The 13141-nt window shown below is 35.1% G+C and overlaps 1 protein-coding gene across 2 annotated transcripts; it reads left to right on the top strand.

The window, feature by feature from the left end:
• Positions 1-4373: 4373 nt before the first annotated feature.
• On the top strand, positions 4374-12721 carry LOC133298870 (uncharacterized protein At5g02240-like). Of its 2 annotated transcripts, XM_061498250.1 has the most exons (8): positions 4382-4442; positions 4473-4655; positions 6440-6711; positions 6810-6846; positions 6941-7038; positions 7237-7298; positions 11938-12061; positions 12369-12721. In XM_061498250.1, exons 1-8 carry the CDS (start codon positions 4382-4384, stop codon positions 12486-12488), a joined length of 957 nt encoding a protein of 318 aa, XP_061354234.1. In that variant the 3' UTR covers positions 12489-12721. The 2 variants fall into 2 exon arrangements, with proteins under 2 accessions (XP_061354233.1, XP_061354234.1); XM_061498249.1 differs by having other exon boundaries at positions 4374-4655.
• Positions 12722-13141: the final 420 nt, after the last annotated feature.

Genomic DNA, 13141 nt, shown 5'->3' with positions numbered 1-13141 from the left:
TTGTTGTGCCTTCAAATCGATTATCCGAGAGAAATGAGTTTCGCTTCTGTGTGCAGGTCGAAGAAGAGGTTCTGTTCAAGTTGTTTCCTAAAGAAAATGAATGAGCGTTGTTTTGTTGTATGTGGACGATCAGAGAGAGTGAGAACTTTTTTTTTCTTTTTCATTGAGCTTCTTTTTTTTTTTTGTAAAAGTAACATCTCTTATTTGTTTATTATTTTCTTTATATACTGCTTTTTGATTTGAAAGTCACGTGAATGTATATGATAACTAATAGCTTTACCTGATAGCTTTCTTTCTTTTCTTTTTTTATTTCTTTTTATATTATTATTATTATTATTATTATTGTGAGAAAGCACTAAAGACCGGCGTATATATTACGAAAAGGAAAGATGAGTAAAGTTTAAAGTTCAAACATGTAAAAGTAGATACAAATGCAGACCACTTACATTAAATTTTGAAAAACCAATTTTTTTATTTTATTTATTTTTTATAGTAACTTGTGCATCCACGTGAATGCAAATTGCTTTACTTGTTGCTTTCCTTATTAAAATTTGAAAAGGTAACATACTTTTTTTTTTTAATTTTAGTTATATTGAATATCTAATTGATTTAGTTTTTAATTCTAACCAAACCTATAATACTTATTTGATTTACTCAAATTTTAAATCTTAACCATAACAAACAAAACTAATCATTATTATTTAATATGAAATTAAATGCATGAAATGCAATGATATGCATTGGAGCTTAGGAAGATATTATATGATATAATATTGTGTGTAACAAAATTCTAGAAAAATACCTAACTACTTGTATCTTCAAACTCCATCTTCAATTTGAGACTTCTTGTAAACCCTTTGTCATCATCAAAATATTTATTCCATAATGCTTAAGAGGTCTTCAACCTTGAAGATTCATTGTGCCATAACATCAATGGAGTTTGTGGAAGCTTTTTTGTTTTCTTGATTCCACTATGTCAGACTAGTTTTTTTTTGTAGTTAGGGAACCCAATTGAATCTTTATGTTTCTGAATTAATTTTTAATGTAATTTTTTCTTTTTATATTGAATGAATGTGTCTTTGCTTAATGCCTTCTATGAGTTGTTCTTATAGATTGAATTATAATTTGTATATGACAATAATGATGTTGGTATATAAATTTGATTTGACTCATACATCATTAATTTGTATGATTCTAGGAACTGTGCCATATGAATTTTGGTATATAAATTTAGTTTGACTCATACATCATTACGTTGGTATATATATGAATTGTGCCATATGCCACTTTTATTATTCTTGATATTAATGCTTAAATCCTTTTGAGAAATACCAAGGAATTAGGATTCTTTTAAGGGAGTAAAGGGTTAGAATAGCAAGGGATTGAGTTTTAACTAATTTAGGGGAATTAATGAGAAATTTGGGGAAATCGAACTCCTAATTGTGTTTCTTGATTGTCTAGTAATTCAAAGTTTATCTTTTTGTTTTAATTTTGAATTTAGATTTCATTCAAATCTCTTAATTGATTATCCAACTTAAGCGAAAATAGCAAATTAGTAATTGGAATTCTAATTCTCGTGGGAACAATCTCGTATTCATACACTTTATTACTTGTACGACTGGTGCGCTTACTGAAGTCGCAACAGAGATAATTAAATATTTTTAATTCAATAATTCAATTACAATTAATTCTAATATATGTTGAGCTTCATAGGATGAGATTGTGTACGCTGTTCTGAGAGAATATGAACGATAACTACCAACTACCTTGGGTGTAAAATGTAAGTAATTTATAGTTATTTCTTCTACAAAGCTACGTTGTTGCCTTAGTATTTTTGTGCTATTATAACTTTTAATTACCATCCATCAAGAAATTGAATTTTAACTAATTTTGAGAATTAGGAAAATTAGGAAAAATGAAACCCTAATTATTTACTTGTGAAAAACCTCTCACATATTGTACATGACTTTATTTCATACTTTTTTTTTTTTGGTAATCTAACTTTATTTCATACTTTAGTTTTGGTCGCTGTGACATTCCGATTTCACCTTAATATGATTTTTTGTTATAGTAAAAACTTATTGTTTGTTGGTCATTAAATTATGTATTAAGTAATTATTTATTTAAGTGCTGTTAATTATTTTTCGCAACAAATGCTAGAAAATTGGTAACTGAATGGGAGACATCTGAGTTATGGAAAACATTGCGTTCTTTGAAGAGTTTGGGTGCTGAAAAATCCTTCGCCATTGGAAGAGGTTCACGAAGGTAAATCATAGGACTCTTTTATCTTTCTTGAGCTTTCAGTAATAGAGTTAGGAGAAAGGTTTGGTGGCTTAGGAGGGCTGTTTTGGGTTTGTAGTGCTTCTTATTTTGACTGCATGTTAAAGTCATGGAAAAGAAAATATAAGTACCTTGATTATGTTGCTGAATGTATGTATAATTTGTGATTTGTTGGAGCAAACTGAATTATATTACTATATGTACGTATGTTGGTCGGCGTGTAGCTAGGATTAATTGAGGAATATAACCTCAACTAGAAAAAGAAATCAGATAATTAGGGTTCAGAGGAAAAAGGATGGGGCTGGCCCGTAGGGTTATTGGGTTAACCCAAAAGAAATGAGGGTCAGTGGGGCTAGGGTCAAAAATAACCCTACTAAATGTGGGCTGAAAAAAATGGGGCTAAAAAATGAGGATGAAGGGCTGACCCTTGGACTCTGGCCCGTTTTGACAGATCTAACTAAGAAACACGTTATCTCCATGATGTAAAATGTTATGGTGTTACCTTGAGTGCCTGAATATTATATTTGTATGTTGTTGTAAGTTGAATTACCATGGAGTAACTCACACTCCATGGACCATGGCTTCACGCTAATGTAAAAACAAATTAACCATTGAGGAAGGCGCAATCCTCATTCATGGTTTCATGTGGCTAAAAGACCAAAATATCATTGATGGAGAACGGTCCCCATGGCTTCATGTTAATAAGATAATGCTGAACTGTTGCATAATGTTGTATTTGTGTGCCTTGAGTTGCACTATGTGTTTTGATGCATTCTTTGCCACTAATTGAGATTTTGTCTCACCCCTTTGTGGGCTGCTTATTTTGCAGGTGCTGAGCAATGGTAATCTTCATGGAATGTGGAATGCATGTTATAGTCATGTTGTTATTTATTTATTTAATTAATTGGACAGAGATGTAATATGAATGTTATGTTTTCTGCCTATGCTCTATGTACAAATGTTGTCATGTAATGATTTCAGCTGTTTGGATCTCATGTGAGCTTGTGAATTTATAAATGACATGTATGTTGAGTGCTGGAATGACCCAAGACTTAAGCTGCCCTGTTCCTTGCTGTTGTTTTACATACAGTTTGTAACTTGGACTCTAGAATGGATCCATTCCTTTTGTCATGACTAGACTGCATTCTCAATGTTATATTGATTTAGACTTTAAAAATCATGTAATTAGAAAGTGTGCAGAGAGGAGTCCACATCTTAAGGGCTTAAACAAACAATAAAGCGTTAATTAACTACTTACTGCTTGATAAGAAAGACTTGTGTACACTGGGAATTACATGTGATTTTCATCGTGATTTTCATTAAGAAAAAATATTTTCTTATGTTATACGAGAATTCAATTCTAATATTGTGATCTTTTGATTTGCGTATAATTTTTTTTTTTTCAATAAATATGAGGTTCACCACTAACTGAATCACAACATGAGAATTCAATTCTCATACAACGTGAGAAAATCAAATCCCTTATAAATTAAAGTCTCAAATACAATTAATATCATAGTCACATGCCATAACTTTGCATTTAAATCGTAATCCTCAACTACGACTTTTGTTATGTATATAATATCAACAAAAATATATCACTAATAGTATTAATATTAGTATTAAAAACAATATACAACTTTACTATAACATATTAAAAAAAAAAAAAAATCAAAGACAAGGATAAATAAACCTAAAATTTCACTCCAGCATTGTTTACTAACGTGGCAAAATTAAATCCGTCCACATTAAATTATTTAAGTTTACAAAAAAGGAAAAAGAAAAAGAAAACTAATTACATATGTCATGTAATGTCCATCATGTGAGATAAGGTGAAGGGATAAGAAAATCTGAGATCAGGTAAACATAAAAAACATCATCGCAAAACCGATATTAAGTGCTACAACAAAGACACAGTGCACCAAGGCACCAACCACCAACTAACCAGAAACAGAAACAACGGTGTCTGGTCTCAGTTGTGAATGTGACTACGATTCACAACATGCTATAGTGATAGTCATTAAGGATTCATTCTTCTTCATTGACTTCAGAAATTTTTCCATATTGCAGAATGAAAACTGTGTGAACTAACCTGATAGATATGGCTACACGTGTCCCTTTTGTTTCCGCTACCACTGTTCCCAACCAATGCCTTAAATGCAGTTGGGTGGCGCAGTCACTTCCTCAACCAGTTTCTTCTTCGTCATTAAGGCTTCCCTCTCTTCAATTTTCTTCTTCTTCATTGTCTTCGTTGTCACTTGCAGCACGGTTGAACCATAAGGGTCTGAAGAGGGTGGGAATCAGAACCAGTGTTGTAGCCATGTCAGAGTCCCCCATGAGCACTGTGCTTGTTACTGGAGCTGGTGGTCGCACAGGTGCAAACTTTTTGTTCTATGCTTTGATGGGTTTCCCTCAAATTCTTTATTTTCTTGCTATGGAAAGAGAAAGAGAGAGAGAGAGAATTTGGACCAGAAAATGACATTTCAGGTTTAGCTTCTTTTTTTTTTTTTTGGCTGAAAAGAGTGAAAAATATGGAATTTAAAACGTGGGGTTTGTGGATTTCGTGGGAGTTAGTTAGATGGGTTTTAATTGAGGTTCAGTGATTTTTAGGTTGTTGGAATTTATAAATTTAGTGGTTGTGATTTGTGAATATGGGTTTTGATGATCTGGATGCATTGATATTTCTGACGCAGGGTTAATGTCTCTAAATTTACTTTAACTGAAAAATTCTGACATTTTTTGTGGGTTCTGTTAGTACTGCAAATGTAATGATAGGATTTGTTTACAATGTGGCTTTCTGAGACAAACTTAAGCTGTCCAAACAGAAGAACATTGTCTATGTGGAGTAAGGGATAATGATACAGCATGATATGATTTTACTAAAAATAAAATAAAATAAAGACACAACAAGGAAAAAAATTGTGTAGTCATTGCAGTAGTAACTACTCATTTGTTTAGTAATTTACACAAGCTCTACGGTACTAAGCCTTAGGCTTGCAAATGGAAACGTATACTACCATGTAAGAACCTTAGTATACAGAGGTTTTGTGTACCATAAAGAATAGGGTTTCAGTTATTTGGGTTTAATGTTAATGTACCATTTGCATCAGCTTGAGGATAGTGTATCAAATGTGTGGATCTATGTAACGCATGTCCCTACACACTAATACGAGACTTTTCAGCGTGCTTAGTCCTCACTCGCACACTTCTCGGGAAAACTTCCCAGGAGGTCACCCATCCCAGAATTGCTCCAAGCCAAGCACACTTAACTATGGAGTTTTTTTCGTTTCGGACTACCGAAAAGTAGATGCATCTTGTTAGTATAGGTAGTACCAATTAATTCTTATAAGCTATTCCAAACTGTGCAGTCTCATACCTGCACAGTCTTTGGAATCCCTCTCTTTCGGGTGTCGATCCGATTCATTCGTTCATGTAACCCCCCGCCTGAAGCCTGTCAGGAGCCGCTCCTTGTCCATTCCCTTTTGCACAGGCGATCACTCCCCGCCCTCGTTAGCGCCCGAGATGTTACAATCTATACATTTCATCTTCTAAAATCTCTCTAGTTATATTAGTTTCAAGCTGTTAAGGTTGTTGGTTGATGTTGCCTTATCAATAAAGAAGCAGTTCTTAAATTATGTATGATTATTTTTGGCATATTATACATAAGATTGCAACCTTTCCCATGATTGGTCACATTGTTGAGATGTGTAGTTTCAAAGCTTCAAACACACAATTCTCACTCAATTTTTCTGTACTAGCTTACCTGAAGATTGGATTGTAACCTATATTCTGAACTCAATTTATTAATCTGTCTTCAATAGCACGCATAGAAGAGACAGGTCTAGCATGATGATATTTGTACTTTCAAGGCTTCAAACAAATCTATTTTAGCACATTGTTTGAATGGACAATATATTTGCACCTGTTGTTATATGATATATGTGTTACATAGACAAGAAACAAACACGCCTTGACCTATGATTATGAAAAATGTCATACAGTCAGTCATCTTTCTGGTCAATCTATGTTATAAAACGGTAGTAAATTTCAATTCATGACTACATGCCTTCAATGACAGTAGCCAAAATAGGATAGACACTATCCATTTTATCACTGATGAAGAATTCTTTATGTGGTTTCATTGGTGTTACTTTTTCAGGACAAATAGTTTATAAAAATTTAAAAGAGAGGCCAAACCAATATGTAGCTAGAGGTCTGGTTAGAACAGAAGAAAGCAAACAGAACATTGGTGCTGCAGATGATGTTTTTGTTGGGGATATAAGAGATGCTGAAAGTATTGCTCCTGCAATTCAAGGTATAGATGCTCTCATAATCCTCACAAGTGCAGTGCCACAGATAAAACCTGGGTTTAATCCGACCAAAGGTAAAGGACCTGAGTTCCAATTTGATGATGGCGCATATCCTGAGCAGGTAATATTACATTTTCCATATGTTATGCTTAAGTAATTGTTGACATTCATCTCCTTTTATTTATATTTTGGTCAATTTGGTGTATTTCTACACATTAGGTTGACTGGATTGGACAGAAAAATCAAATAGATGCTGGTGAGAATCCATACATTCTTTCCATTAATCATAGATCATAATACACACTCATTCATGCTTGACATATTGAAATTACATTTATGTATTTGAACAGCTAAAGCTGCAGGAGTGAAACAGATTGTGTTGGTAGGGTCTATGGGGGGAACAGACCTTAACCATCCTTTGAACAAATTGGGTAATGGGAATATATTGGTTAGTAAAGTTTTCTCTATTACTTCTGAACTACAACCACCCATAGCATTCTCGCCATGCTTTTATGTTATTAGAACTTGCATTTCATTTTAGAGAAGGAAGCAAGTTTGGTAAAAGTATAGTACCTTTTTTCTTCCCACATAACCTTCCATTAGTCACCCCTTGATAGAAAGAATATTGTTTTCATATTGATTGCAGGTTTGGAAAAGAAAGGCTGAGCAATATCTGGCTGATTCTGGCGTTCCATATACAATTATAAGGTACATCAATTCCTGTCCATCCTGAGACAGCATTTCCAGGTTTTTTGTGTTTTGTTTTCTTAGTTGTGTTCTTTTAATGGAATAACGTATCAAATTTTATACAGCTTTACCATTTCCTTGGAATTGTATTATATACAAAATGTTGATACTTTTAATCCACTCAACCTCAGTTGCACCAAGAAACTCTTCCAACACAATACTATAATCTTATCATCATACCTGATTGTTTTAGGTGGAACACTTTCACTTGAGCAAAGGTATTCTGATATATTATAGAATTGTGTAAATACTTTGTACAAAGGTTCTCTATTTATAGAGAATACAAGACCTAGAATACTTGACCTAATGGGCTAAGCCTAATACAACAAATAATAAATAAATAAATAATATTAATATTTACAACACTCCCCCTCAAGCTGAGGAATAAATATTTATCATTCCCAGCTTGCTAGTAAGCTCTTGAAATCTATCTGAAGGAAGTCTCTTTGTCAATACATCAGCTAATTGACGCCCGGTGGGAATGTAGGGTGTGGTAATCAACCCGCTATCAAGTTTCTCTTTGATGAAATGGCGGTCGACCTCAATATGTTTAGTCCGATCATGTTGAACCGGATTATGAGCTATACAAATAGCTGACTTATTATCACATAGCAGCTTCATTGGTCCCTCACATTTTATTTTGAGATCATCAAGTATAATTTTCAGCCATAGTAACTCACAAATGCCTTGAGCCATGGCTCGAAATTCAGCCTCTGCACTTGATCTGGCAACCACATCTTGTTTCTTACTTCTCCATGTCACCAAGTTACCACAAAGAAACATACAATAACCAGTGGTAGAACGACGGTCCGTCACAGATCCAGCATAATCAGCATCAGTGTAGACTTCTAAAGAGAGATTGTCATCTCGCCGGAATAACAGTCCTTTACCAGGAGTAGCTTTAAGATACTGAAGAATTCTCTCCACTGCCTGCATGTGTTTCTCCTTTGGATCATGCATAAACTGACTGACAACACTAACAGCATAAGCTAAGTCTGGTCTAGTATGGGCCAGATATATCAATTTCCCAACTAGCCATTGATATTGTCCTTTATCAACTGGAGGACTCTCCTCTTCAAAGCCTATCTTGTGATTCTGCTCAATAGGAGTATTAGAGGGTTTACACCCGAGCTTTCCTGCTTCTTTGAGAAGATCCAAAACATATTTCCTCTGACTGATAAAATTCCTTTGCTTGAATGAGCTACTTCTATCCCTAGGAAATATCTCAGTTTCCCAAGGTCTTTGACTTCGAACTCAGAGGCAAGTCGTGTCTGCAGAATCTGTCTCTCCACAAAATCATCACCTGTGATAATAATATCATCAACATATACAAGGAGCACAGTAAGCTTCCCATTTTGGGAGTGCTTGAAGAAAAGAGTGTGATCTCCTTGACTCTGTCTGTATGCTAAGGTCATCATAACCTTAGTAAACCTTCTAAACCAAGCACGAGGTGACTGCTTCAATCCATACAAGGCCTTTTTTAATCTACAAACTTTATTTTCCCCCTTCACAGAATCAAAACCAGGCGGGATTTCCATGTAGACTTCTTCTTCTAACTCACCATTGAGGAAAACATTTTTCACATCAAATTGATTTATATCCCAATTGTAATGGGCAGCAAGGGATAACAAGATTCTCACCGTATTCATCTTTGCAACTGGAGCAAAGGTTTCTTCATAATCAATGCCATAGGTTTGAGTGTAACCTTTGGCGACTAATCGAGCCTTGTATCTCTCAAGAGTGCCATCAGAATTATATTTCAGGGCATAAACCCATCTGCACCCTACTGCTTTCTTTCCGTTGGGTCTATCAATAACCTCCCATGTTTTATTTTTCTCCAACGCATTCATCTCCTCTTGCATGGCTTGAGCCCAATTCCCATCTTTCAAGGCTTCATGCACTGATTTTGGAATTGCAATAGAATCTAGTGCTGAAACAAAGCTTTTGTGCTGCACAGAAAGATTAACAGAGGAAACAAAGTGGGAGATAGGGTATTGAGTACAAGAGGGACAGGAGGAACAAGTTTTCTTGTGACAAGATCTTTTTCCTTTTCTAAGAGCAAATGGCAAATCATCAGAATCAACATTAATGGGTAACTCATCAGAAGTATTAACATCATGATCAGAAATATGAGATTCAGGAGAAACAGGAGACTCAGAAGAAACAGGAGATTCAGGACTTACCAGTGGTTCAGACGATTGAGGTTGCTGGTGAGACAGTATGGGTTGTTTCCTCCTCTGATATACCAATTTAGGTGTCAAAATTTTCCGTATCTCAGGTGTATTTGAAGGTTCTGACACAGCAGGAGCAGATACACTAGGTAGAGAGAAGACTGATCCAGGCTCAAAGAAGGAAGGGGACGAGTCTTCTGAAGAACTGTTCTCCCCCTGACGATGAGGACCCAGGAAATAAGATTCAGATTCTTGAAAGGTGACATCCATAGAAACAAAAAAATTTTGACTTGGTGGATGATAACACTTGTACCCTTTTTTATAAGGGGTATAACCAAGGAAGACACACTTAAGAGCCCTAGGATCCAACTTACTCCGATGTTGTTTATGAACATGGACAAAGGCAACACATCCAAACACTCTTGGTGAAAGGCTCTGCAATATGGGAACAGAAGGAAAGAAGGAAGTCATGGAATGAATAGGACTGATATTGTTAAGGACCCGTGAAGGTAAACGGTTGATCAAAAAAGTTGCAGCCAACACTGCTTCTCCCCAATAAGAACTAGGAACAGATGTCTGGAAAAGTAGTGCTCTAGCAACTTCAAGAAGGTGACGATTTTTCCTTTCAGCAACCCCGTTTTGTTGAGGGGTATCAACACATGTGAGCTCATGAATCATACCTCTGTCTGAAATGAATTGTGACAGGCGTTGATTGACGTACTCAGTACCATTATCAGATCTGAGTCTTTTAATACCTTTACCAAACTGAGTCTCAACCATGTGATGAAACCGAATAAATATCTCTGGTACTTCAGACTTGTCTTTCATCAAGTATATCCATGTTACCCGAGTACAATCGTCAATAAAAGAAACAAATCACCTTGCACCTGAAACACTGTGCACTTTAGAAGGGCCCCAAACATCAGAATGGATAAGAGAAAAAGGTTCCTTGCTTTTAATAGTGCTAGAAGGAAATGACACTCGATGGTGTTTTGCAAATTCACAAACATCACAATGAAAGGTCTCAACCGACTTATTGAGAAACAGAGAGGGGAACATAGACTTCAAAAGACTAAATGGTGGATGCCCCAGACGCTTGTGATGGAGCCAAATCATAGACTCTGCAGTAGAAGGATGACGTGTCATTAATAACTGATTTTTGCTAGCATGGTCTGGAAGGAGATGATACAACCCATCCTGTTCATTAGCAACTCCAATTGTCTTCTTCGTGGTAAGATCCTGAATAACACAATGAGAAAGAAAAAATGTGATAAAACAATTCAAATCAGTTGTAAGTTTTTGAGTGGAGATAAGATTAGTAGAAAGCTGAGGAACATAAAGGACATTCTTAAGAAACAAGGAAGGTTGAATTTGAATGTTACCAGAACCAATAACTGATTTATGGGATCCATCAGCTACGGATATAGTATGACTACCAACAGTAGGATGATAAGAACAAAACAACTCAGTACGACAAGCCATATGATCAGTTGCACCAGAATCCAAAATCCATGAGGTTTTAAAATCAGTGCAAGAAGCAAGAAGAGATGTAGAACGTGTGTTCTTACCAGATAAGATCAAAGAACGGTCATATGGCTTACACATATTATCAATAGCAGGTTTAAGCTGATCCATGGAGAGGAGACAAAAAAACAAGCAGGAAATTATTATTATTATTTTTTTTGAGCTGTTCCGGTCGTCTGATGAAAAAGAAACCTTCGTAGAATGATAGATCTAAGAAAACGGAGTGAAACAGGGGTCCTCACAGTCCAAAAGGTCCCCGAATTTTTTTTTCCGGCAGCGGCTTTGTGGCGGCGAGAGGCAAATAGGGTTGGTTTTTAAAGATGGTGATTTGCGGAAGCAGAACCCTCAGAATCGAGAGCTCTGATACCAACTTGAGCAAAGGTATTCTGATATATTATAGAATTGTGGAAATACTTTGTACAAAGGTTCTCTATTTATAGAGAATACAAGACCTAGAATACTTGACCTAATGGGCTAAGCCCAATACAACAAATAATAAATAAATAAATAATATTAATATTTACAACACTTTCAAAATTCTTGGCATTACTTCTGAAAAAAGAAAGGAACTGTTGATAGATTTAATTGTAAAAGTGAACATTATCATATTGTGATCTTTGAATTAATATCGATACTTAGGTTCAATGTGTGCCTTACATATAAAAATAAAAAGTCATATTTACTAAAAAATATATATTACTTGGATTCAAATCGTTTGAAGTAAGGCTTGCACTTTAGAGAGTAAGGCATGCACTTTAAAGAGTAAAGTGTGGCATTAATAACCATTAATTTTATCATTAACAGTTTAAAATTTAATAAAATACATGCACATTGATATGAGAGATCTACTACCATGCTGAGATTTTTTTTTTTTTTTTTTCTTTCCCATCTTTTCTAACTTTCAGGGCTGGTGGGTTGCAAGATAAAGAGGGAGGTCTTCGGGAACTCATTGTAGGGAAGGATGATGAACTTCTCCAGACTGAAACTAGAACCATACCTAGACCTGATGTTGCAGAAGTCTGCATTCAGGTATACTATTTTTGTTATTATATGAAAACTATTCCAGACGAGTACATTGGGTCCATCACCTGCCCCAATAATATTGGTCCCACACCATAAGAATCCTCTGGAATAACCATGTACGGTTTTTCCAGGAGGAATATAATAGTGTGGGACTGAGGGTATTGGGCCAGATGACGGACCCAATCTACTGATCCGAAACTTAAACAAATAAAGCTCTCCACTTCCCTTGGAAGAAAAATAAAATAAATCCACCATCTTTTTAATTCTTGCTTAACTCTGATTTGGTTGTCCCTTCATTCAATTGGTTTAACAGGCACTAAATATTGAGGAGGCTCAATTTAAGGCATTTGACTTGGCATCAAAACCAGAGGGAGCAGGTTCAGCAACAAAGGACTTTAAGGCTTTCTTTTCCCAGATCACTACTCGTTTTTAATTTTGAATGTTGTTGTCATGGTCTAAAAATCCTTCTTATCTAAATTTGGGAGTGAACCATAAAGCTATCAGTGCTATCTAAAGCATATTTACATTGTGTCTTGGCAATTTAGTAAAAGACTGTCCAAAGCAAGTTATAGACTTCATTATTGCAAGGCTTGAGAAAAACTCTTATCTTCTTATCGGCGCATCAGTTTTCCCTTGTCATGTTAATGATAAGTGTAATTGTTTGTAGTTCCTTCCTAGTTTATTCCTGAATTTAAAATAGTTTGCATTTTTTTAAATCCCTTTTCTCTTGTGAGTCATTGTCTTAATCAACTTGAGCTATTAAAGTTGGTGTTTAATGTGCTAACTAAACAATTTTATCCTTACATGGTTTACCAAAATCCGAAATATTCACGTATGCTATTAGCTTAGGTACATAAAAAGAAAAGAAATCAAAAATTACGAATGGCAATTATTAGAATAAGAGTATTTTTGTTAGGGGAGGGTTATATTTACTAATTTTTTGTTTACAAACTTTTACAAATTACACTACGTACTCCCAGAAATATACTCGGCCAATAATGTATTTCCGGGAGTACATAGTGTAATTTGTAAAAGTTTGTAAACAAATGTTTGTAAAGAGATCCTTTCCCTTTTTCCTAATATCAA

This window comes from Gastrolobium bilobum, unplaced genomic scaffold, assembly GCF_033153095.1.
Source record: "Gastrolobium bilobum isolate Gb01-03AN ecotype WA unplaced genomic scaffold, APGP_CSIRO_Gbil_v1 utg54096, whole genome shotgun sequence".
In the NCBI taxonomy this organism is placed as follows: Eukaryota; Viridiplantae; Streptophyta; class Magnoliopsida; order Fabales; family Fabaceae; genus Gastrolobium; species Gastrolobium bilobum.
Note: the sequence above shows the minus strand (reverse complement) of the source record. Positions and strands in the feature narration are given on the sequence as shown.

Bases quoted from the DNA above. Each gene is read 5' to 3' on its own strand.
- LOC133298870 (XM_061498249.1), top strand. From the start codon at position 4,382: ATGGCTACACGTGTCCCTTTTGTTTCCGCTACCACTGTTCCCAACCAA. The intron at 6,712-6,809 runs GTAATATTACAT...TCTACACATTAG, and splicing joins ATGGCGCATATCCTGAGCAG to GTTGACTGGATTGGACAGAA. The intron at 7,039-7,236 runs GTTAGTAAAGTT...TATTGATTGCAG, and splicing joins TGGGTAATGGGAATATATTG to GTTTGGAAAAGAAAGGCTGA.